The 26,931-nt window shown below is 47.3% G+C and overlaps 1 protein-coding gene across 1 annotated transcript in view; it reads left to right on the top strand.

Moving 5' to 3' along the window:
• EPSTI1 (epithelial stromal interaction 1) overlaps positions 1-26,931 on the top strand; it is a 236,271-nt gene that overhangs the window by 97,742 nt on the left and 111,598 nt on the right. The window contains exon 4 of the mRNA XM_085621814.1: positions 21,216-21,289. Coding sequence (XP_085477940.1) covers positions 21,216-21,289 — 74 coding nt within the window. The remainder of the gene's footprint in view (positions 1-21,215; positions 21,290-26,931) is intronic.

Genomic DNA, 26,931 nt, shown 5'->3' with positions numbered 1-26,931 from the left:
ATGAGCACCAGTTACGTTACACAAGGACACATTAATTTTATTTTGGTAGGCAGGGGGAGATTAAGTGATTTGCCCAGAATCACAGGATGTGGAGTCGACCCCGAGGCTGGAACCTTGGTTTCCCAGCTTCAAGGTCGGTAGTCTAACCGTGAGACCACATCCTTTCCCCAAATGGAGAGCATGGAAACCTGTCATGGTAGGGCAAAGTGTCCAGATATAATTAATAGTTCAGTTGCCCAACCTTCCATCTAATAGGCAGCTGAGATTAACCCTTGAAGGGGCACCGGTTGCCCTAATTTACCCATGGGCTAAAACTATGCCACTCCAAGATGCGGGATAGGCAGGTGATGCAAGACCTGTATTGAGTCTCTGTTATTTTGGAATGTAAGGAGGGCTGCTTGAGAAGGAGGGTATATAGATTTGTGCTTGGGTTATGTTGGTGAGGGACAGCAGACATTCAATTTCTGGTAAAGCAGCAAGAATCATGGTAAATTATAGGGTAAGCTGGAATAAAAGGAATGCTTTGATAGTTTGTTTTGTTTCCCCACATGTTGATTGAGCTCTGCTACATATCTTTATATGGAGGTGAACTTTTTGGGCCTGAAAATCTTAGGCAAAGCTGATTGAATTTACAAAGTGGAAGTGACATAGTCACAGAAAAACATGCTTCCAAAATGTTGACCCAACTCAAAGCAAGGGTTGAACTGCTCAAGGGACAGCAATGCTTAGACCTCATTTTATTAAGAGCTTGCCTTTGGCTCAGGAACCAGAGATTCCACTAAGCACATAGACGAGACCTTGTTGGTAGCCATACTCTATGAAATCTGGACAATAAAACAGGAAGTTGTGGGGTTTAGAAAACAATGAAGCAATTAGGTGTCCATGTGGGAAACAAAGAATTCTGTCACGGAGATTAGTATAGGGATGGAAGGTCTGTGTAGATTCACTGAAACACAAGGTGGGGAGACCCTGGTTCAGGACATATTGAAAGACAAAGCCCTTCCTTAACCTCTCAAACAGTAAGAACAATTGATTGAGGTTGGACCCAACATCCCTGCTCTGGTTTCCCTACAACTGTTTGCCTTCCTTCCTCCTGTTTTTGCTGGGCTTAGGACTATGCACACTTTACTACTACTACTGCTAACCAGTGCTAAAGTGCTGGTGGTCTCCCCTTTAAACATGGTACCATTGTCTAACACCCAATTAGCACATTTAATTTACTTGTAGTACCACTTTACTAGGGATGTACATGTACCCAGGGCCTATAAATTAAATGCTAGTAGTGGTCCTGCAGCACTCATTGTGCCACTCACTTAAGTAGCCCTTTAAACATGTTTCCTACCTGCCAATGCAGCCTGTGTGTGCAGTCAGTTTTAAACTGCCATTTCTACCTGGCAGGATAAAACTGTTGCTGGGCCCAAACCTCCCTTTGTTGTAAATATGTCACCTCTGGGGTATGCCCTACACACCACAGAGGGTGGTTTGCCATGTATTTAAAAGATTGGAGGTGTACTTTTAAGTTTTACAAGTCTTGGTAGTGAAAAACCCCTAAATTCGTTTTTCACTACTGTGAGGCTGCCATCTCCAATAGGATAACATTTAGTTCCCTTATTACATTTAATAAGTGGCAACTTTCAATTGGAAGCAGGTAGGAATGCTGAGTTAGGTGTCTATCGAATCGTAATTTTAAAATCCCTCTAATGGTAAAGTATGATTTTATGAATCCTGAAAATGCCACTTTTAGAATGTTTGAGTTTTCTTGTCCTTATCATTTGGTTCCTGTAACCTGTGTTGCATTACTAGCTGTAGCTGGCAGTTGGCCTTTGTGTATTGCTCCGAGACAACGAGACAAAGGGGAATTATGTATTGGCAGGATGAGCCAGTTCCATCTTGATGAGGAGCTGTCACCTACCACACTGCCTAAGCATACTCGCCAAGGGATTGACCAGTCTTTTGTGACTACAGACAAGTTGGGTGGAAACCTCCAGAATCTTCCCCCTACTTCAAAGGTGGCACCAGGTATCCATATTGGACCCTCAGACCCAACTTTCCAGTACACTTCTGGACTTGTGGAAGTCTCAGAAGGACTGCTGTGCTGCTCAACAAAAAGGAGTGAAAGGGCTGGACCTGCATATAGAATCCAGAAACACCAGAGTGAGTCCAAGGGCTAGTTTGCTGTCCTCTTGATCAGAGACTCTGGGACAGAAAAGACACCAAGCACCTTGAATCCACCACCTGAACTCTTTCTGGTGTGAGCCATTACCATCCAGGTGATGCCATCTCCGTCCTGGACCCCGGGATGTGGGCCTGAAAATGCTGTTCCAGCCCAGCTGTGATCCTGTGGGCAGGACTGATGCAGCGCAACACATCTCCTCTCAGTTCCACTTCAGAACTGCCGCAGCACGATGCATCCCTGAGGACGGACTTTGCATCGCAGCCCATTGCTCCTCTGAACCACCGCTATGCGACACATCCTCGTTGCGGGATCTTGCAACACACTATAAATCAGGATTTATGGTCATTTGTTCAGCAGGCTTAACTGGGTCCCTGTATCCCGGCTCCATCGTGGTCGGCCTGGATTAGCGACTTTGTTCCGGTCTTGATCGATAATATAACCACAGTTGACGCTTTGTGCTTCTAAGCACTGTTTCCACTTAAGTCTTTAAAATTGCACATCTCTGGTCTTACTGATTGGATTTTTGTTGTTTAGATCTCAAATAATTTATTGAATGTTACTCTTATTCTTTCTAACTGGGTGTGGGGTTTTTCTTGTGTTGTGTTTTCACTTTATTTCTGTTTGAAGTGTAACGTAAATACTTTCTGCACTGCCTCAAAGTTGAGCTTAATTGCTTTGTGCCAAGCTGCCAAAGGGTTAGCACAGGTTAATTTGCAGGTTTGCTTGTGTTTTTAACTTTGACAGTGACTGTGGTTTCTACTTTGTCAGGGGGTTCATCTCCCCAACCAGTAACCTAATTTCCTACATTGGTGTTCAGCAGTGTGATTGGTACTTGTTTGTGTAGTGCCATACAGTTAATTTGTGTAATAATAAAATCCCAGCTAAATAATGTGAGACGATTTCGAGTTTCTTTGAAATTCTCCTTGACTTGCTCTTCTGCTTTTTCCAAATTCACCCTCATTCTAGTTGACTGTTGTGCCTGAAATTACACCTGCAGGGATGGAGTTTGAGCTAGCGAACATGGATGCCTACTCTGTGGCTGACCTCAAGGGGTTATTCAAGGAGAGGGGACTTCCAGCCAAGGGCAACACTAGGAAGCTGGAGCTCCAAAAAGCACTGAGGGCCTGGGCTTATGTCCACCAGTTACTGGTTACAGCAACAGAAGGGGATCTGGTAGGGCAAGGAGAGGTTCTGGGTGGAAGTCTTGAGATACAGCCCTCAGGGGAGAGCTAGTGTGCCACGTGGGTAAGGGATGCCCCAGTTGACGAAGGGGACAGTAATGCAGTGGTTTCACTAGTGTCCATGTGTGATAGCGGGATGGTGCCCAAGAGCCCATATGCCTAGCAACACTTAAAAGTACAGGCAGTGGGCCACCATCTGTGTGTAACAGGTGGAGGCTCTGAGAGACACAGGAGCCAGCATGACCATCATCGGGTGTCCGCTCGAGTTCTTAGAACAGATAGTTCCTAATGTAGTCCATCAGATTTTAGTAAGTGACAACCATGAGTCACTATCCAGTGGTTTTGGTTCCCTTTGACTTAGACGGGGTCTCAGGTTTCTTGCCGGTAGCTGTGATTCCATCAATGCCTGTGAATTGTTTACTCTGTAAGGATCTGGAGCACACCATCAGAAAAGAGGTGGAGCTCCGGTCCCACCTGAAGATGTTTGGGTTGCCTGAGTGGGTGTGGCTGCCTGTGGGAATAGGTAGGGACAATGGTAATAGGTAGGTACATTTATTTACATATTTTTAGACCTACGTTTATGGCCATGTACCGGGGTATAAGTACTGCGGCGACTTATATCACTAAGTTTAAATGCCTTAGAACTTACAAAATACTTACCCTACTTAACTGTAGTACCCAAAAAGGATCACCTGTGCACCATAATGTATAATCCTGCCACATTTCATGTAAATCTGTTCCGCTGTTTTCAAATACAAGTGTCTACGGCAAATGCATTGGTGAGAAAATGCATTTTCGGACCCCCTTTTATCCTTCCGCTCCCCTTAACGATTCACCACAAAATTCACATCTCAAAATGTAGAAAATGGTATAGGTCTAGCAAGTTTTGTGGTGATTTGTCAAATGGGTGGAAAGTTATTGGGGAGCTAAAATCTGAGTAATTCCTATCTCTGGGAATGCTAACTATAACTACAGAGTGGCAATCAGATTTAATGTGATTTCTTTTTTTTTATTGGTTTATATAATGATGTGACCATAAATATGTCTTTGAGTTTGTGTAGTAATTCTGAAACTTTACATATGCAGTTTAGTTAATGTTTCTTGCTACTTTTAGTAAGATTGGGCTACATGTGAAGCCCAAAGTAAATGAATGAATGACGGACGTAGTTATAAAAATTGAGATTCGTTTTTTCTAGTGGCCAATTAACATGTCTTCCAAATAAGTTTGTGTAGCTCACTGCTAGATAATTTTTTCATGCTGTACAGAGGTACATAAGGAAAATAATTTTTGTTTGGCTTGTTGGGCATGAATGTATGATGTTACTACGTATACTAATACCACGCATGCCATTACAATGCAGGTATTACTACGCTTGTACGCTTACAATGCATTCTTTTACCACGCATATGCCTTTCCCACGCATGCCATTACTACGCAAAGCTATGCATGGTAAAGGCATACACTTGGTAAAAATGTGTAAGGTAAACCACTACCCTACCCTGCCCTAAATCACTACCCCTGCATCACCCCTGACCCCCAGCCCTTACTCTTTTCTAAACCCCTGCACGATGCCCCCCCAGTCCTAGCCCTTGCCCTACCCTAAATCACTACCCCTGCACGCCCAACCCTCAATCCTTTCCCTACCCTAAACCCTAGAACACTACCCCTGCATGACCCCAGTCTTCTCCGTACCCTAAATCGCTACCCCTGCACAACCCCCCCACCCCAATCCTTTCCCTAACCTAAACCCTAGAACACTACCCCTGCACAACCCCCCTGAACCACAGTCCTCTCCCTACCCTAAGACACTAACCCTGCACGGCCCCCAGTCCTCTCCCTACCCTAAAACAGTACCCTGCACCACCCCCCGTCCTCTCCCTACCCTAAAACACTACCCCTGTGTGACCTCCCGACCCCCAATTCTTTACCTACCCTAAACAACTACCCTAAACCCTAAAACACTACCCCTACATGACCCTCCCAATCCTTTCTGTACCCTAAACCACTACCCCTACACGACCCCCCGCCCAACCCTCCTTTCACCCTAAAATACTAACCCCCACCCCAGGCCCAATCCCCTTACCTCTCTCTCCTTGTGGTTCCTGCCGTTGTCTGAGGGACGGTGCACATCATTTTGAGGAAGCAGAAGAGCCTCTGTTTCCTCACAACATGTACCGCCTATATGTCTTTACTACAAATGCGATTTTACCATACATACCTTTACAACGAAATTCATTGTAACGGCATGTGAGGTAAAAGCACATGTGTTGTAAAACAAATGCGTTGTAAAGACTACGCATTGTTAGAAAGTTTGCGTAGTAACCCTTGCGTTGTAATGGCATGCGGGGTAACAGCCGCGATGTAATGACTGTTAGCCGTTGGGCACAGTTTTATTTTATGAGCCAGAGAGCGTGCAAAGAAAATGTATTTAGACTACAATGTATTCTATTTGTTATGTATATGTTTATAGGTTCATAGCTGCCAAGTTTACAGATGCTTATGTGTGACCTTTCCATGGTTTCAGGGTACTTATAAGTGACATTCTATAGCAAAAAATAACACTTTCTCACGAGAAAAACAAAGCAATGAAGTCAGTGTGAAGAAATAAATATCAGGAAGTACCCCCTTCGAGCAATAAGAAGCTCTAAAAAAAAATCTTAAATGTGCAGAAAAACCCTGAAATGTCACAAAATGGATGCTGGACATTGTGTCTATCCTACTTGCAATCATTAATAAGCTTGTGTTAGTCCTCAGATGACAAATGAAATCGGGCCATGGACCTATCTGCCTCAAGTGCCCACTTGCTCTTGATCAGGCTTCCAATCAGCCTCACTGCGCTGCACACCAGTACTGCTCTTTTTGGTCATGGTACAGAGGTAGCAAGCCTGTGGGATTCTGCACCATCCCCAGGCAATACCCCCTCATCTTGCCAGCCTGTGCCCCCAAGATTTTCATGATCCTTGAGACGAGTCATACATTATAATGCCTGCACGCATTTTGATTGGTCTTTACACAGTTTAAAAACAAAACTTCAAAACACAATTTGCCTAGAAACAGAAATGACTCGAGTTGCTACACATGGCATGCTTGAGCCCACAGCCCAGATATATAATTACCTAAATCGAAAAAGAGGAAACTACAGGTTGAGTCCAGATTTTTAAAGCCAGACCCCTTGTGCAGATTGCACTGGGACTTTTCTAAAACTCTCTGCATCCTCATCTTTCTGTCCTGTAAATCTAGGTCTCCGTTAGATCCTTGTCCCCCACAAATTGCAAATATCATTGGGACAGTATATGCGAAGGTGTTCAACGCTTCCCTTCAGACAGGGACGGTTTCTCTGAACTGGAAAAAACTGAGTGCTATCCCATTACTAAAAAATCCTGCTGAAAGCAAAACTTTATCTAATTTTAGACCGATCTCTCTTCTTCCTGCAGCCAGTAAAATCTTGGACACTGTGGTTAACAAACTGCTCTCAGATTTTGTAGAATCTCACCACCTCCTCAGCCTCATCTCATTCAGGCTCACATGGCATAGTACCGAAACGGCTCTGCTGTAAATCTGAGACTCTAAAACTATCCTTCTTTCCCCCCCTCGCAGCCATCGTCTGACAACAAGGCCTCAACATCGTATCCTACTCCGACGACACCCAGCTCATCCTCTCCCTCACCAAAGACCCCACCACTGCCAAACTAACCTTCAGAAAGGAATGCAAGACTTCGCAGTTTGGATCACCAACAGCTGTCTGAAGCTCAACACCGAGAACACATAAGTCCTCGTCCTCTGTACCACCCCTTCTGCATGGGACAGCACCTGGTGGCCGACCACCCTCGGAAGCCCACCTACCCCCTCAGACCACGCCAAGAACCTCGGCATCATACTCTACTCATCACTCACCATGAACCGACAGGTCAACGCCGTCACCTCCAGCTGCTTTAACACCCTCCACAAGACTTTCAAGTAGATCCCCTCCCCCCCCCCCCCCCCTCCTGAGTCAAGGAAGACAGTCACCCACGCACTCATCACCAGTAGACTGGACTATGTAAACGCGCTCTACGCCAGCATCAACAAGTCCCTACTCCGCAAACCCCAGACAATACAGAACACCGCCGCCAGACTCGTCCTCGGCATCCCCCGACACAAACACATCAGTCAACACCTACGAAGTCTCCACTGGCTTCCCTTGGAGAAAAGAGTCACTTTCAAAATCCTCACTCACGCCTACAAATGCCTACACAACAACAGACCCAAATACCTCAGCGACAGAATCAACTTCCACGTACCCAAAAGAAACCTCCGTTCTTCCAACCACGCACTGGCCGAAACCCCGCGCATCCACAGAGCAGGCGGAAGATCCTTCTCTCACATTGCAGCCAAGACCTGGAACGAGCTACCGGCAGACATCAGACACGCCCCCCCCCCCCCCTACCCCCCCCCCCACCCCGAACACCTTCAGGAAGACCCTCAAGACCTGGCTCTTCAGCTAAACAGAACTGCAGCCCCCCCCCAGCTCCTTGAGACCCTCACGGGTGAGTAGCACGCTTCCAATTCCCTGATTGATTGATTTAGGCCGGTATGCCACCCTTATCCTATTAGCCCTGTTGGCTGCATTTGATACTGTCTCTCACAACGTTCTTTTGCACCAACTGTCTAATATTGGCATCGATGGACTAGCCTTAAAGTGGTTGACCTCTTTCTTAGAGGACAGAGAAAATCAGTCTGAACTAAGCCATATTTCTCTGAGGCTAAAGCCCTCAAATGCGGGGTTCCCCAGGGCTCCGCACAGTCGTACATTATTTAATATTTACATGTCTATTCTTGGGGACTCCGACTTTAGCAAGGACATTTTCTCTGACTGTATGAGAGCAGTCTTAAGATGTCTCTGTCTCAAGGATAATGAGCTACAATGTAACTTGGACAAACCTGAAATCTTCCTTTTACGGTCCAACGCTTACCCGGGTTGGGGTCCCAGCCTAGCTATAAACATACTGGAGCCTTTCCCCCACCTTTCCACCAACACATGCAGCGAGAAATTTGGAACTAATTTTTGACAATGAATTCTTCATCAAAGCCCAGATCCATTCAGTTACAAAAAATTGTAAATGTATCTTATGGGCATTTAGAAAATGTTAACCTCTAATTCCTTGGGAGGCTCGTTAAACTGCAGTCTGAGAAACAAGTCAATCGAGACTGGACTCCGCCAATGCCTTACACCTTGGCCTACCTGCTTAACTGATTCGCCGCTTACAGGTAGCCCAAAACTCTGCAGTGCGTCTGCTTTTTGATCTTCAAAAAAGTACCCCTACTTCACCTTTTCTCAACAAACTTCACTGGCTAACCATTAGCAAAAGGATTACTTTCAAATCACTAATGCTTGTACTTCAGGCTTTTCATAACACCGGGTCCCATTATTTGAATAAAAGAATCAAGGACTGCCAGCCTAACCGGAGCCTGCGGTCTAGTAGAGTACATTTGATACTGGCCCCTCGTTTTAAAAGATCTAGACGTGGTGGTGCTTTTCTGGTACATTCAGCCAAAATATGGAATCTCCTTCCAGAGCAGCTCATGAGCTTGAACAGTGAATCTGCCTTTCGCAAATCCTTGACAACGCATCTCTCGTGCCAGTAACCGCCATCTATTCCTACAGGTTTTCAAGTTGTGGCGCCGGGACACTCTTATGAGTAGCCATTGCGCTCTGCAAGTTATTTATTTATTTATTCAGTCATTCATTCTAGGTTCCGTAACCAGTGTTATCAAGGACTAAACTCCGTTGACTGTATCAACTACTTTGAGGTAGCTCTTCTGTCCTGTAATTGCAACGGATAGCTGGGTCAGACCTTCGATACACAGATATACTTGCAATCAATCTTGAAGAAAGAAACATTCTATTAGTGATGCTGGGAAAGTGTAATACCTTATCTTGGCTGGAAAAAACTTTTCTTGTCAAGTGATTGGCTAGATAACTTCTCGGTGTCTATTGACGGATGGGTCTAGGGCTTGAAATCCGATAGGAAAACATTTTATCTAATGCCAGTGTTATTAGTGGGTATGCTTTGGGATGCATGTCCAGTCCTCTATCAATATAGCAGCAGCATAAGATTTACTGCACCTTGCATAGATGACAACTGAAATTCACGCTATGCACAACTCCTGCATGTGCTTATAATTTTCTATATAACTTCTACAGTAGCAATACCAATCCACTATTTTGGGATGCTAGTCCAGTCCACTATTTTATAGAACAGCCACCTGTTCTGTAAGAATGTTGCCACATTCAGACCTCTTCTACCAACCCTAGCACAGCGATTCTGGTTACCGAGGGCCACTTTTGTGTCACTCTTCTTAACCACCTAGAGCATGCCGGGTGTGCTGCCCAGACTCTTGACTTTGTCAGCCCTGCCAAGTATCATCCTCACAGTGTTGAGGTGCTTTTTAAATGCATGAGTAATGCATTTTAGTGCGGTGATGCAGACATCAGCAATAAAATGTATTAGTTTAACCCCTGATGTGTGGTACTTGGCAGGGCTGTAGGTTTCCATTAACATGTGACCATAAATGGGTTCATGTAGTAAATCTGAATCTTTACATATGAAGTCTAGCTTATTTTTTGGGCTTCCTTGCTAATTTTAGTAGTATTGTGCAACACAGATCACTAAGTTGTTGACCCTTATAACTTCATAACATCACTTGCAACAGCAAAAACAATCATTGAGCTAGTCTAATGTATGTTGCAGAGAAATTTCATTACAATCCGCTCTGCTATTTTGCCGCTATGTGAAATCCAAAAGTCTATGTAAAATGCATTTGGGACTCCCCATTCTCTACAACCCCTTGACCAAACACCACCAAACTTTCAATCATTTACCAATGTAACAGGTGCAAAAGGTCTGCAAACCTTTATAAAGATTTTGTCAAATCGGTGCAAAGTTATTCAGGGAGAAATATCTGAGGAATTCCGATCTCTGGTAACCCTAACTATAAGGGGGGTGGAGGGGTATGTTTTTTAATATATATATATAATATATATATATATTTTCATATATTCTACTGGCGGTCGCCAGTAGATAGTTATAGTTAGGATCGTGTTTCCATAGGAAATCCGCAACATTCTATTTGGAATAACTTTGGCGCCGATTGACGAATCCTCGCGAAATTTTCAAAATAGGTGGGGCGCTCCGCTCCTTCCCTGAAAGTCTCGGGGGGGATTCGTCAAGCGGGGGCTGAGAAAAAGGGGGGGTCCCAAAACGCGTTTTCCCCATGCATTTTTCCATAGGACCTTTAGTCCAAGCTACAGCCCGAACGGCTGAACAGAATTACTTGAAATTTGGCAGAGAGGTAGTCCTCAGGTCAGGGATGTGCCTTTTGCAGGTCTGGTGTAAATCTGTTCAGTATTTCCTGAGAAAATAGCATTTAAAAGCATATATATATCTATAAGCGCGCACCATGCGCGTACGGTAAAACTTACCGTACGCGCACGCTGCCATGCGCGAGCGCGATTCTGATTAGTTGTTAGATCTTAGTAAACATTCGAATCGGTCGAAACCAGGAAGTGTCGGCCGCCATTTTTTCTCTCGCAGTCTGAGGGGGTGAAAAACAAAGGTGGAGAACGTGAAAAGGGGGCAGGGTGGACAGTTCCTGACCCCCTAGCCTTTGTCAGGGGGTCCAAGAAGGACCCCCAAGGGCCAAAATTTCCTTTAATTTTTTTGCGAAAAATCGCGGAGTACACGTAGCATGCGCGTATGGTAGAAACGGAAAAATTCCGCGAACTGCGTCTCGTGGGAGCGCGGTGCGCGACGCGCACCGTGCGCCCACAGCGCGCGCATGGTGCGCGTACGGTACGCGCACGGTGAAAAACCTTAAAAAAAAAAATAAATACATAACTTAGCATTTAAAAAACCGTACAAATTCACTGAAAAAACCATAGGTTTCACACACGTTATAGTTAGGAATTAGCATTTAAAAAACCTTGCAAATTCACTTAAAAAACCATAGGTTTCACACATGTTATAGTTAGCTGGACATTTCACTCGTGAAAAACCATTGAAATTCCCCCGTTGTAGTTAGTGCAGGCAACTATAACTCACGCGACCGCAATCCTCTGCTGATGACGTCAGATATTACATCACTGATGATATATGTGTCTTTCTGAAAAAAAAATATTTGTAATATATGTATAGCTAAAAATTAATGGAAGAAGACATGGGTAAATAAGTGTCTAAATACAGTGATGTAATATCTGACGTCATCAGCAGAGGATTGCGGTCGCGTGAGTTATAGTTGCCTGCACTAACTAGAACGGGGGAATTTCAATGGTTTTTCACGAGTGAAATGTCCAGCTAACTATAACGTGTGTGAAACCTATGGTTTTTTCAGTGAAAAAAAAAAATATATATATATTGTTGGAAACCGGGCAACCGGGTTAGCAGTCACCAGGTTCCCAGCACAATGGTAGCTTGGCTTGAGCGGTCGGGGGTCAGGCACCGTGTTAAGCGTACGTCACACCCTCACAATAACCATGCGTTCATCCGTTCCAAAAACGACTACACCGTAAAAATTATGAAAGAAAGTAGTTTGTCTTTATCTTATTTTCTCTTAGTTGCAGGTTTCAAGACATACATACAAAACCATAAGACTTTTCTTGAAAATAGCAGGTTAAATAAATAATACCACAGTGGGGTTTCAATAAATAGGTTCAGGTCATAAATAAACACGGAATAAATATAGGTGCAATAAATACAGAGGGCAAATAAATACTGTCAGACAATAAATACAACGCCTTCAATAAATGATATAAGCAATCAATAACAATTGCAAATCAGATCACATTTATGAGGTAGTCTGGTTTTACCATGCCCAAGTACAGCTTGTGGTCATTTGGATGACATGGGGGGTGTCCCACCTAGATTGGTCAGGGCTGGGCCTGAACTGAGGTAGAATAAGGGTAACCTACGGATCTGGCTCTCCCACAATACACAACCCCTCACAGAGGTCACTACACCAGTCTCAGTTCACCCCTGGCACTCCCAGGCTGGTTCTAACACCCCTCTAGCCCCTAGAATGGTCTTTTAGGGCTCCACAGGGCCTCAGATGCCCTTTCTACCACTTACTGCCCTTTTCACGATGATCGGCTCCGCTCGGCGCCGGGTCGACGTCGCTGGACGGCTCCGGTTCGATGTCGCGTCGATCTGTTCGACTTGACGCCGTGTCGATGCCGTCTGGCGGTTCCGGTTCGATGTCGCTGGGTGGCCTCGGTTCGATGACGCGTCGATCGGCTTTACCTGACGCCGGGTCGGTGCCGTGAGGCGGCTCCGGATCGATGTCGCTGGGAGGCCTTGGCTCGATGTCGTGTTCCGGCGTCACAGGGTCACGGTCTCCCCGCTTCCGGGTGTCTCCGGAGTGCGACCTCCATTCCCGACCTCCGTCGGCTCCACCTCGGGTTCCGGCGACTCCGGAGTGCGACCTCCACTCCCGACCTCCTGCGCGCTTCACCTTGGTTTCCGGCGACTCCGGAGGGTGGACTTCACTCCCCCGTCGACGCCACACCTCGACCTCAGGTGACTTCCTACTCGACCTCCGGTGACTCCACATCCTCCGTCGGCACCCTCTCTCGACCTCTGGCGGCTCCGGGTACGACGTCTGCTTTCTGTCAGCGCCACTTCTCCACCTCGGGCTCCAGGTCTCCAGGCTTCTCGACGTCAGGACTCCAGGAGGACACTGCTGTACAGGTCAGAAACTTGCTGGTCTTCTTCTTTAAGGCCTCTTCACAACATTTAGGTCCTTAAGATGGTTTTTCTGGTCTTGGTCCCACACAGGGCTCTAGGCTGGCCTTGGTCAGTAGGGACTAGCATCAAGGGTGGGTTTCTGGACCCCACTCCAAGCACTGGTTTCCACCCCTGCTGCCTTACTCCGACCTCCTTCTGAACTGGTCCTCTCTCCTCTCTAGTCAGTTGCCAACTGCCAACCTGAGATGGCTTCCCAACATTCTAAACTGCCTCCCTCTATCCCAGGGTTCTAGTATGTTGCAGAAGGTTCTAGAAACCTCTAGTGTGTTCTGGTGATGTCACAGGTGACAATGGGTGGCCACCATTTTGTGTCTCAGGCCCTCAGACAGAAGTTCCAGGGGTAGGGAAAATGGCTCCCTGACCCTGCATCAACACTAAAAAGTCTGGTGGTTCCCAAAAAGGAAAAACTATAATAGGGTTTAAGGCAAAAGTGGGACAAAATAAATAATGATGCGGAGGGACCACCCAAAGAGCTGACAGGTCTAACACGCGTCCCCCCCCCAGCTGAAAGTGGGGAGAGCTACCCAACCCCTTGGGAGTTCTCATCACTAAGGCGGAAATACCTTGAGAAACCGTCTGCATTGGCGTGGTCCACTCCAGGCCGATGTTCCACCTGAAAGTCCATTCCCTGTAGGGAGATAGACCACCTTAGCAGGTTGGGATTCTCCCCCTTCATCTGCATCAGCCACCGAAGGGGTCTGTGGTCGGTCTGAACTAGGAAGTGCGAGCCAAACAGGTATGGCCGCAACTTCTTCAGAGCCCATACCACGGCAAAGGCTTCACGCTCTATTGCACTCCACTTCTGTTCCCTGGGAAGTAGTCTCCGGGATAGGAAGACCACGGGTTGATCCAGACCCTCTTCATTGAGTTGCGATAACACTGCCCCAATGCCATGTTCCGATGCATCTGTCTGGACAATGAACTCCTTGGAAAAGTCTGGGGCCCTTAAGACCGGGGCCTCGCACATGGCTTGCTTCAGTTTCACAAAGGCCTGCTGGCAAGCCTCCGTCCAGACTACCCGTCGAGGTTGTTTCTTGGACGTAAGCTCCGTGAGGGGGGCCACAATGGTACCGTACCCCTTCACGAAGCGGCGGTAATATCCGGTGAGGCCCAGAAAAGCTCGGACCTCAGTCTGAGTCTTGGGAGGTTCCCAGGCCATGATTGCCTCGATTTTCGCCTGGAGGGGTTGCACCGCTCCCCTACCCACCAAGTGTCCAAGGTACACTACCGACCCCTGCCCGATCTGGCATTTACTGGCCTTGATCGTTAAACCAGCGTGTTTCAGGGCCTGGAGAACAGCTTGCAGGTGACGCAAGTGATCCTCCCAGCTGTTACTGAAGACGGCAATGTCGTCCAGATAAGCAGCAGAGAAACTCTCCATTCCAGTGAGGATCTGGTTCACCAGACGCTGAAACGTGGCAGGTGCGTTCTTGAGCCCAAAGGGCATCACGCAGAACTGGTAGTGGCCCTTGGGCGTGGAGAAGGCTGACCTTTCCTTAGCTCCATCAGTCAGAGAGATCTGCCAGTACCCGGAAGTAAGGTCACAGGTACTCAGATATTGGGCAGCTCCCAGCCGGTCAATCAATTCATCCGCTCTCTGGATCGGATGAGCATCAGTCTTGGTTACTGAGTTCAGTCCCCGGTAGTCCACACAGAACCTCAGTTCCGGTTGGGCACCCGGTGGTACAGCTTTTGGTACTAGTACCACCGGACTGGACCAGGGGCTGCTGGAAGGTTCAATCACTCCTAGCTCCAGCATCTTAGTGACTTCACTGTGAATGCTGGCCTTCACCTTGTCTGTCATCCGGTAGATCTTTGACTTCACAGGTGGGCTGTCTCCTGTGTCCACATCATGGACGCACAGGTGAGTCCTACCCGGAACAAGGGAGAACAACGAAGAGTACTGCCCCAGGACCTGGCGGCAGTCCTCCTGCTGTTCAGGAGTTAGGGACGGGGAGAGAATCACTCCCTCCAGCAACCCATCCTTCTCTTGAGACGCAAATAAGTCGGGGAGAGGCTCGCTTTCCACGTCCTCTGCTCCGTCAGTCACCATCAGCAATATGCCTTCGGGCCTCTCATGGTGAGGTTTGAGGCGGTTGGCATGCAGCACCCGTAGGGGCTGACGAGGGGTCTTCAGGTCCACCAGGTAGGTAGCCTTACCCTTCTTCTCCAACACCTCAAAGGGTCCTGACCAGCGATCCTGGAGGGCGCTAAGCTCTCCTGGTTCGATCACCCACACCTTCTGGCCAGGCTCCAACTCCACCGGGTGAGCATTGTGGTCATACCACGCCTTCATCACTGCTTGGCTGGCTTCCAAGTTGTCAGAAGCTTGCTTCCACAACTTAGCCATTTGGCTCCGGAAGGCCAGCATGTAGCTCACCACATCCTGGGGAAGCTTTCTGGGAGTTCTTTCCCATCCGTCTCTCACCAGGCTGAGAGGTCCACGCACAGGGTGCCCATACAAAAGCTCGAAGGGGCTGAAGCCCACTCCCTTCTGTGGCACTTCCCTGTAAGAAAACAGTAGACAGGGTAGGAGGACGTCCCATTTCCTCCGCAGGCTTTCAGGCAGACTTCTGATCATGCCTTTCAAGGTTTTATTGAACCTCTCCACCAGACCATTGGTCTGGGGGTGGTAAGGAGTGGTGAACCGGTAGGTCACTCCACACTCCTTCCACATGGCCCGCATGTATGCTGACATGAAGTTGGTCCCCCTGTCGGACACAACTTCCTTGGGAAAACCCACTCGGGTAAAGATTCCCATCAGGGCCCTAGCCACAACAGGTGCAGTAATGGTCCTCAGAGGTATAGCCTCTGGGTACCGTGTGGCATGATCCACCAGAACCAGGATAAACCTGTGACCAGCTGTAGTAGGTGGATCTAACGGACCCACAATGTCGATGCCCACCCTTTCAAAGGAGGTGCTAACGACAGGAAGTGGTTCCAGGGGAGCTTTCAGCTTCACCCCTGTTTTCCCACTGGCTTGACAAGACACACACGTCCGGCAGTAGGTTTCGGACGACACTTTCATTTGAGGCCAATAAAAGTGTGGGACAAGACGGGCAAAGGTCTTGTCTTGCCCCAGGTGTCCTGCCAAGGGGATCTCATGAGCCAATTCCAGCAGGAAGGCTCGGTAACGTTGAGGGACAACCAAGGCCCGTGACGATCCGTGCATGGGTGCCTTGGGTTCACTGTAGAGGAGGCCATCCTCCCAGTAAATATTGTAGTTCCCCTCAACGTTCCCTGCTGCCTGGGCTTCGGCCTGCCGCCTCAGTCCCTCAAGGGTAGGACACTCCCTCTGGCCCTTGCAGAATTCCTTCCTGGTCGGCCCTCCCTCCACGTGCCACTCGGCCGGGATGGGTAGGTTCTCCAGTTTGGTAACATCCCCCTCCGCGGACTCCTGGTCCACCACCTCCGGTGGCCTATCCGTCCCACGGGGCGCGGATGCCGGGGCAGGCTCCTCCTGCCCTCGGTTCTTCCCTTGATTGGCAGCCGGCGGTGCCTTTGTTCCAGGTTCCCGCCTAAATGAACTCCCCCTCCGGGTAGTCGCAGACCTTGTGCTGACACAGGCCCAGTCAGGTGTACCCAGCATCTCAGCATGAGTCCGGTATTCCACCTCCTTCCAAGCATTATGCTCCATGTCATTCCCCAGCAGACAATCGACTGGCACGGCAGGGCTTACGGCAACTCGAAGTAACCCTGCAACCCCTTCCCATTCAAATGGAACCTCGGCCACCGGATAGTGGCCCATTCTGCCGTCAGCCATCGCGGCAGGGTGGAGTACATGGGGAATCACCTGCTCTGGAGACACCAGCTGGCTACGTACCATAGTCATACTGGCTCCTGTGTCTCTCAGAGCCTCCCCTCTTTGGCCGTTGATGGTGACCCACTGCCCATACTTTGTGGTATTTGCGGGCACCTGGATCTTAGGAACCATCTCCCGTTCTCCCAGGGACACTAAAGTGACGCCCACCCACTCCCTTCCTTTATCTAAGGGCATCTCCTCCCCGAGCACTACACTAGCTACTCCGGGGGTCTTTCCTCCGATGGGAGGGGGTGGTCTTTTCGGGCACTTCACATCTCCCTTATAGTGTCCTACACCACCGCACTCGTAGCAATGGACAACCCTTGGCTGCTGTCTCTGGCCAGGATTAGGGTTTCTGGGTGGGTTAGCCCTAGGGGTGAATCCTGTTCCCTTCCCTTGGGAACTATTTTGGGGGCCTTTAGAGAACTCCGTTTTCTTTTCCCCTCCCTCTTTCTTCTGGGGGGACGCCCTGTCCGGTCTTTTGAGAGTCCCCTCCGGTCCCCCTTGTGGTCACCCGGGTACTAGCCCAAATGTCCGCCTCCTCAGCAAGCTTCCGGGGATTGGTCAGCTTGCTATCCACCAGGTGTTGACGCAGTTCAGGGAAACATTTTTCGAGCAGGTGTTCCTTCAACATTAAATCAAACAACCCCTCGTAGTTCCTCACCTCACTGCCCTGTATCCAACCCTCTAATGCCTTCTTTGCATAGTCCAGGAAATCCACCCAATTCTGTGTGCCCAGTTTGTGGCTACCCCGGAACTTCTGTCTGTACTTCTCGGGTGTTAGTCCAAACTTTCTCACGAGCGCCACTTTCATGGTGGGGTAGTGGGTCTGCTCATCCTGCTCTAGGGCCAATAATGTATCCCTACCAGCTGGAGGCATGTATCTGTACAATCCCCCTCCCCAATATTTCTCTGGAACCCCATGGACCCTTAAAGAGACCTCATAGGCTGCTAGCCACCTGGCGATATCATCACCCGCACTATAGCTAGCTACTATGTCTTTCGGCAAATAGGGTTTGGATTCCCTGGTGATTTCTCTTTCTTCGCTGCCACCATTAGGAACAGTGTGTGCCCCGACCCGTAGGATCTGGAGATCTATCTCCCTGAGCCTCAACTCGTGAGCCATCCTCCGTTCCTCCTTTTCTTTCTCCAGCTTCGCCAATTCCCATGTGAGCTGTCTTTTCTCCCTCCGGTCAGTGAATTCTGCTTCTAGTAAGCCGTGGCTAGAGACACTGCTGCCCTTCCTTGAAGGTGTTCTGGGCCCCGCTACTAGGTCCCCCACCTCAGGTTGGTACAAACCAGCCCCCTCGCTGTCAGGCTCTCCATCCCTGTCCTCCTTCTCAACCTTACTTTCTCGCCGTGCCTCCCCCCAAGCCCTCAAGCTGGTCTGGAGTTCACCCTTCTTTGCACCTTGGGGACAAAACACCCCCTCTCGCTCACAAAACTCTCTGAGTTGGGCCACAGTAGAAGTTTCCACATCCTCTAATACAAACTCCATTTTGCCCACTCAGGATAGAAGACAGTTGCTTACAGAAGCTATGCAGGGGGGTACCTTTTATAATACCTCCTCCCACCACCAGAAGTAAATTTGGAAAAAACAAAACTCAAAATTAAGAAGTCCGCTTGGAGAAAACTCCCGGTGTAGGCCTATGGACTACCCACAGTTATTGTCGAGTGGACGCAAGCACAGCTCAATCCCACCACTGAACACCAATTTTATGTTGGAAACCGGGCAACCGGGTTAGCAGTCACCAGGTTCCCAGCACAATGGTAGCTTGGCTCGAGCGGTCGGGGGTCAGGCACCGTGTTAAGCGTACGTCACACCCTCACAATAACCATGCGTTCATCCGTTCCAAAAACGACACTACACCGTAAAAATTATGAAAGAAAGTAGTTTGTCTTTATCTTATTTTCTCTTAGTTGCAGGTTTCAAGACATACATACAAAACCATAAGACTTTTCTTGAAAATAGCAGGTCAAATAAATAATACCACAGTGGGGTTTCAATAAATAGGTTCAGGTCATAAATAAACACGGAATAAATATAGGTGCAATAAATACAGAGGGCAAATAAATACTGTCAGACAATAAATACAACGCCTTCAATAAATAATATAAGCAATCAATAACAATTGCAAATCAGATCACATTTATGAGGTAGTCTGGTTATACTATGCCCAAGTACAGCTTGTGGTCATTTGGATGACATGGGGGGTGTCCCACCTAGATTGGTCAGGGCTGGGCCTGAACTGAGGTAGAATAAGGGTAACCTACGGATCTGGCTCTCCCACAATACACAACCCCTCACAGAGGTCACTACACCAGTCTCAGTTCACCCCTGGCACTCCCAGGCTGGTTCTAACACCCCTCTAGCCCCTAGAATGGTCTTTTAGGGCTCCACAGGGCCTCAGATGCCCTTTCTACCACTTACTGCCCTTTTCACGATGCTCCGCTTGGCGCCGGGTCGACGTCGCTGGACGGCTCCGGTTCGATGTCGCGTCGATCTGTTCCACTTGACGCCGTGTCGATGCCGTCTGGCGGTTCCGGTTCGATGTCGCTGGGTGGCCTCGGTTCGATGACGCGTCGATCGGCTTTACCTGACGCCGGGTCGGTGCCGTGAGGCGGCTCCGGATCGATGTCGCTGGGCGGCCTTGGCTCGATGTCTTGTTCCGGCATCACAGGGTCACGGTCTCCCCGCTTCCGGGTGTCTCCGGAGTGCGACCTCCACTCCCGACCTCCGTCGGCTCCACCTCGGGTTCCGGCAACTCCGGAGTGCGATCTCCACTCCCGACCTCCTGCGCGCTTCACCTCGACCTCAGGCGACTCCGGAGTGCGACCTCCACTCCCGACCTCCTGCGCGCTTCACCTTGGTTTCCGGCGACTCCGGAGGGCGGACTTCACTCCCCCGTCGACGCCACACCTCGACCTCAGGTGACTTCCTACTCGACCTCCGGTGACTCTCCACGTCCTCCGTCGACGCCCTCTCTCGACCTCTGGCGGCTCCGGGTACGACGTCTGCTTTCTGTCAGCGCCACTTCTCCACCTCGGGCTCCAGGTCTCCAGGCTTCTCGACGTCAGGACTCCAGGAGGACACTGCTGTACAGGTCAGAAACTTGCTGGTCTTCTTCTTTAAGGCCTCTTCACAACATTTAGGTCCTTAAGATGGTTTTTCTGGTCTTGGTCCCACACAGGGCTCTAGGCTGGGCTTGGTCAGTAGGGACTAGCATCAAGGGTGGGTTTCTGGACCCCACTCCAAGCACTGGTTTCCACCCCTGCTGCCTTACTCCGACCTCCTTCTGAACTGGTCCTCTCTCCTCTCTAGTCAGTTGCCAACTGCCAACCTGAGATGGCTTCCCAACATTCTAAACTGCCTCCCTCTATCCCAGGGTTCTAGTATGTTGCAGAAGGTTCTAGAAACCTCTAGTGTGTTCTGGTGATGTCACAGGTGACAATGGGTGGCCACCATTTTGTGTCTCAGGCCCTCAGACAGAAGTTCCAGGGGCAGGGAAAATGGCTCCCTGACCCTGCATCAACACTAAAAAGTCTGGTGGTTCCCAAAAAGGAAAAACTATAATAGGGTTTAAGGCAAAAGTGGGACAAAATAAATAATGATGAGGAGGGACCACCCAAAGGAGGGCTGACAGGTCTAACATATATATATATATATATATATATATATATATATATATATATATATATATATATATATATATATATATACACACACACAATGGGAAAAAAGAGGCTCCTCTTTCACTGTGCCATTAGAGCATTTGAAATATATTGGCATTGGAAAGACAGTCTTTTTGACACTGTATGCTTGACGTCAGCTTAGGTGTTGTGGACTTGCATAGGCAAGCTACTGTTTAGCTGAAGGGTGCAGTCCAGATTTGGACCTTGTCTCCCAATAGGCTTGGATTATGCTGTATGAAGTGCACATATGACCTGGCCAGCACTGGCGGAGAGGATGGTCTTTCCCATCCCTCTTTTTGGATGCGTTGGTTTAAAATACTGTTTTAAAAAAAAAAACTGAGGGAAAATAGCCCCCACTTTGCATGATAATCAATTGCACCCCTTCATCATGTATGCAGAACATATTCCTATCAGAGAAGAGGAATCATCCGCCTTCCACTATCAAAAATGAGTGCAGCAATGCATTTGAACAATTTCTCAAATTCATTTTAATTTCACTCTAATGGTTTTCTCGCCTCCTCCAATTTTTTCTCTATTTTTTTCTCTATTAGCTTGTACATGTTTTTTCTTTTTCTTTATTCAGGGGGAAATATTTCAGAGTATGAAGCAAGAGAACAACAACAATTAGGTCTCCGCCAATCTAAATACCAGCAACAGGTAAGGATATGTGTGTTTTGGTTTACTAGTAAAGAAACTGCAAAAAAAATTATATTTTTACTCCAGACAGCCGCAAATGAACTCAAATGTCGATGAGGAGGGAGACTAACACTAACCCGTGGATGAAGGGCTAACACTAACCCGTGGATGAAGGGCTAACACTAACCCGTGGATGAAGGGCTAACATTAACCGGTGGATGAAGGGCTAACACTAACCCGTAGAGGAAGGGCTAACACTTTAACCCGTGGAGGAAGGGCTAACACTTTAACCCGTGGAGGAAGGGCTAACACTTTAACCCGTGGAGGAAGGGCTAACACTTTAACCCGTGGAGGAAGGGCTAACACTTTAACCCGTGGAGGAAGGGCTAACACTTTAACCCGTGGAGGGAGGGCTAACACTTTAACCCGTGGAGGGAGGGCTAACCCTTTATCCCGTGGAGGAAGGGCTAACACTTTATCCCGTGGAGGAAGGGCTAACACTTTATCCCGTGGAGGGAGGGCTAACACTTTATCCCGTGGAGGGAGGGCTAACACTTTATCCCGTGGAGGCAGGGCTAACCCTTTTTATCCCGTGGAGGAAGGGCTAACACTTTAACCCGTGGAGGAGGAAGGGCTAACACCTCAACCCGTGGAGGAAGGGCTAACACCTCAACCCGTGGAGGAAGGGCTAACACCTCAACCCGTGGAGGAAGGGCTAACGCCTTAACACAGAGGTCTTCAAACTTTTTTACTTTGAGCCCCCCCTCCCCCTAAGCAAAATGTTCTGAGGTCGGGCCCCCCTCCAAAACTTTATGGCTAGGATTGGGGGAGCGGAGGGACATGGCTGCATGCAGGGAGCGGGCTTATGAGATGATTTCAGGAATACGTTTTCTATAGCTTATGAACCGCACTAAATATGAGACTTATAAAACCGCAAATGCATCAAACAAAAACAGATATCCCAAACAAACTGCTCCCCATAATTAGGGTTTTATGAGCCCCTCACACTCTGACCCCAATGCAACTACACCTGCTGCACTAATGATAACTGCAGTCCTGAGTAGCAGGCCATCTTCCCTGCATCTTTTACCTCTTCCCCACCATGGATCATCACCTTGGTCCTAATGCTTGAAAGAAAATAAGGACCGATGCCCCTTTTTTAAAGGTCGACAGTCATAACTGTGATGCAGTGGGCCCCTCAAATCCCTAGACCCCAATCAAGCTGCATCTGCTTCCTTAATGATAACCAGCAGTGGCAACTTGCACACTTGGCAGCAGTACCAGCTTCACTAATGGATGTCCCATTTAAAAATAAAAAATACTCATATTGTCCCCTTCTTTGGGGTATCTCGCTGAAGAAGCGGTCTCTGGCAGTTTTTTAACACAAAAATGAGTCCCCATACAGTGCTCCCTATTCTGGGCCTTCTCTTTGACAATATCTATGAATTTCGCTCCTTTTCTCCGTCTCCTAGACCATTACTGTGAGACCCCAGGGATCAAGAGGATTAGGGCTCTTGATCTGAATGCAACCTTGCTAGCCTTCTACCTGCCACCCCATTGACTCTGCTTTCACAATGCCCCTGAATGGTTAATACTGACTTTAAGATGCCTCTGCCTGAAATCGTAGGGTGTGGTGGTAGTGCAGAAAGTTGAAAAAAGAAACCAGCCTTCTTACCAGCCATTAAATGATGGACTCACTTAAAGCCGGGGCTATTGGAATTATGAGTTTCTGCAGCAGCAGTGTTTTCTACATAATTATCAGTTTACTACATTAGCTACATAATCTGCAGATTTCAACAACAAAAAACTTGATTCTAGCTCAAACGAAACAAAAGTTACTTAAAGCGTGACAGTGTTCCAGAGCAGTGGAAGGCCCTTTGCAAAGATTGATTGGTAATCCTGTAGTTGCTTACTGCTATATTTGGGTGTTAAGATGGTACTAATGAGGTGAAATATTTCCCCTGACATTGTTACCTTGAGTTTAAATGACAAAATAATGAAGTAATGCTAACCACAAAATGTGGTGCATTGTGCCGCATAATTTACCTTTTCATGCTGCAGAGTTTAGTCAAACCTGCTGAATGTTGTCCTCTTCTACTGAATAATTTCAGTGGCTCTGCTTAAAGCTTCATGATGGCAAAGATGTATTCTTTTTGAAATGTAATGCAAGGGTGTTATCAGCTGAGATCTGGAATAGTGGAGACACTTACAAAAATGTCTGCATTAGATACAGTTTAATTACTTATTACTAAAGTATATTTCGTAAGAACTTGTGTTATCTCAATCACTGCATCATTTTGCAGCAACCTATCTAAGAGTATGTAAATACTGTTTTAAAATAATGACTTGCATATTCACAGTGCTTTCTGCAACAGGATGGGACCTCATAGCACTATAAACTGGGACAATGGAATTCTGCAGCAGGAGAAGGCCAAATTCTGCAGCAAGGTTGGCTAAATTCTGCAGCAAGCAAAGGCGAATTATGCTGCATAATGCTGCATATTTTGTGATAGCATTACTGCATTAATTTACAATTTTTATACTTAACACTGTCCTTGCCTTTATTCCCCCCCCGAATGTACCACATTAACACTCGCATTTAGCATTAGCAGAAAGGTGTCCAGTCAACCTTCAGAAAGGGCCTTCCATTGCGAGGTAACGTGTTGCTGCATTTTTAGTAACTTTTGGACCGTTTGAGGTAGAAACAAGTTTTTTTTTAAATCTCCAAAGTATGCAGCAGATGATGGATTATGTGGCAAATGCGGGAAATCCAGAACTATGCGCCATGAGTCCAGGGTGAGCGTCAAAGTGAAGGGTGAGAATGAGGAGTGAGTTGTCTGAATGCAGGGTGCATACCCAGACACTTGAAGTAAATCAGCATGTTTTTGACGGTGGTGTAGAGTTTCAGATATAAGTTAAATTATTGCTATTATGGCATTAATCAGGAATCGAGGGTGAAGGAAATAAATAATGTTCTGATCCTGCAACAAACTTCCAGCCTTATGATTAGGATTGCCAGCTCACTGTTTCGATGTTGCAGACGGTACAAAATTAAACCGTCACCTAAAGCCCTATTTTCAGCACTTACCTGTGCGTACTTTGAACAGCAAATAACAACAGAAAGCACTTTTAATTGTGTTCTAGGGCTGCCTGAATGATCTAGGACTGATAATTAAAGGGAACAAAAACAGAGAAGTCGCATTACAAATGAATACATTCTTTTGTATTTATAACCCTATTTAGTGTCAATACAAGGTCTTTGCAGACTCTTTAAACATACATGGCTGGTATTTTTTCCATTGCCAACCCTACTTTCTATTCCTTTTCATGAAATGTATTTTCACACTACAGCAGTAAATGTGAAATACAAATGTAAGGAATAGGCAGGGTGAGGGCCCAGGGGTACTGGAGACAGGGGTACTGGAGACAGAAAAAAAACGAAGCCTTGGTAAACAGTTTACAAAGGAATGCAAAGGGTCTCTATTTCTATTTCTGTATTGTTTTATATGCTAATAATAACAAGATTAGGGAGCGTAGAGGGAAAGCCCTACATGGGCTCCAGAGATGGATGCATCCTCCACTCTAAATCAATTATTAAACATAAAGATCCATCTCTTTAGGGAAAAGAGAAAATTCAAAACCTGGGTTTCTAAGGAACGGGGATAAGTGAGTGTGGGTGTCCCACAATGGTTGGACATACACAAATTTGTTTAAATACCCCTCACACACCAAGAATGACCCATGGTGTCATGCTTCATCATAGGGGTCTTCCCGCCCTGCTGCGGGACGGGGCGTGCTACGACCTACGAATACGCGGGAGCACTGATAATAAAGTGCTATGTGTAGTGCAATGGGAGGGTCTCGGGTAGATGTGAATGTGAGACTAAAAAGGACCTGGCCCCTAGGACAAAAGACCTTTAATAAGTCAGAGGGGGCTGGTACTAGTAAAAAGGTGGTGCGGAGACTTCCTACTCAATGTGCGGTTTACTCCTAGTATGTTGTCAACATGTTTCGATGCAGGGCATACTAGGTTGCTGTTAGATGATGTATGCGTGAATTTGAGAAAGGCATTTTGTTCATTTAACCAATTCATGAAGGTGGTAACTGAATCAGAGTCCCCTTTCCAAATCACTAAGACGTCGTCAATATAACGTTTCCACAAAATGATGTTTTGATGAAACGGGTTATGTGGGTTCAGGATCCTCTGAGACTCCAGATGATGAACATATAATCCTGCTAGGCTCGGCGCAAAGGTACTACCCATGCTAGTACCGTGTTTTTGTAGGTAGTGCACATCCTGATACAGAATTTTTTTTTTCTTGAGGGCCAGGGTAATGCATTCCATCACTAGGTTTCGGGGAGTATGATAGTTCCATGTTGTGGAAAAAAGAACCTCCTCAATGATATCCAAGGTGTCGTCATGTGGCAAACTAGTATAGAGGCTCTCCACATCCAATCCAATTAACAGCTGTTGTGCAGGATCAAACGTAAGACCTTCAAGGAGTTGTAAGACTGCTTTTGTATCTTTCAAATAAGTATCCGTTCCTTGGACCAGTGGTCGAAGAAATGCATCCGCAAATTTCGACAAAGGCTCTAATATTGAACGAATCCCAGATACAATGGGACGTCCAGGAGGATGGTCCAGGTTTTTATGGATTTTTGGGATCGTGTAGAAATAGGGAGTTCTGGGTGCCTTCTGTACTAGGAAGTCAGCCTCTTTTCTAGTGATCCAATCATGTGCAGTGGCCTCTTCCACCATCCCCATTATGTGAACCCGAATGCTCTCGGTGGGGTCATCTTTAAGGATTTCATAGTTCCTCTGATCACCCAGTAGTCTCTTGCACTCGTTATCATAGTCAGTGGTTGTCTGTATGACCGTCGCTCCGCCTTTATCGGCTGGCTTAATGGTGATATCCATATTGTTGGCTAGTTGTTGTAGTGCTTCTTTCTCTGCTCTAGTCACATTCTGGAAAGCATTATGATCCTTCTGGAGTGCGTTGTTAATATCCTCCATAACTGCTTTCTCAAAAGTTAGCAGTTCGATGGGTAAAGTGGAATCCACTGGGGTGAATGTGGATTTTGATCTCAATCCCGTATCAGATGACTGAGTGGGGACCGTAATTTGATCAGAAAAAAAGACTTTGAGTTTAAGTTTACGCATAAACTCTTTAATTTCCAAACAAAGTTTGAATTTATCAACTTTGTTGGTGGGGACGAAACCCAATCCTTTCTCCAAAGCTGCCGTTTGATGATGGATTAGGAAAATGGTTGAAAGATTAACCACTAGTTGTCCTTTCGACTGGTCGATGGTTGGTTCAACGTTGCTGTCATACTCCGTGTTGATACTCTCGTTGGATCCTCTTGGTCGCTGCTCCAATGGACCTGGTTGCCTCTCCGGTTTCTTCCTCGTGGTGGTCCTGAACGCATCCCTAAAAAAGGGGGTGGACCATAGTAGTTGTAGTCCTGTGGGGCGGGATTCCAATGTTGGAAGGGTACTCCCATAGGCAGAGGTCCAAAGGGATATTGGGTGTATAGTGGTGGACCTTGATAACCACCCCAACCTCTGCCTCTCGGTCTGTAAGGTCCCTGTTGTTGGCCTCTTCCCCTCTGGTTTCTAGAGACGCTGTTTCTACTGGAATAGGAATCGTTGGATGCTGTATCGG

This window comes from Triturus cristatus, chromosome 8 (genome assembly GCF_964204655.1).
Source record: "Triturus cristatus chromosome 8, aTriCri1.1, whole genome shotgun sequence".
NCBI classification, from domain to species: Eukaryota; Metazoa; Chordata; class Amphibia; order Caudata; family Salamandridae; genus Triturus; species Triturus cristatus.
This window is presented reverse-complemented; position numbering and strand designations above follow the sequence as displayed.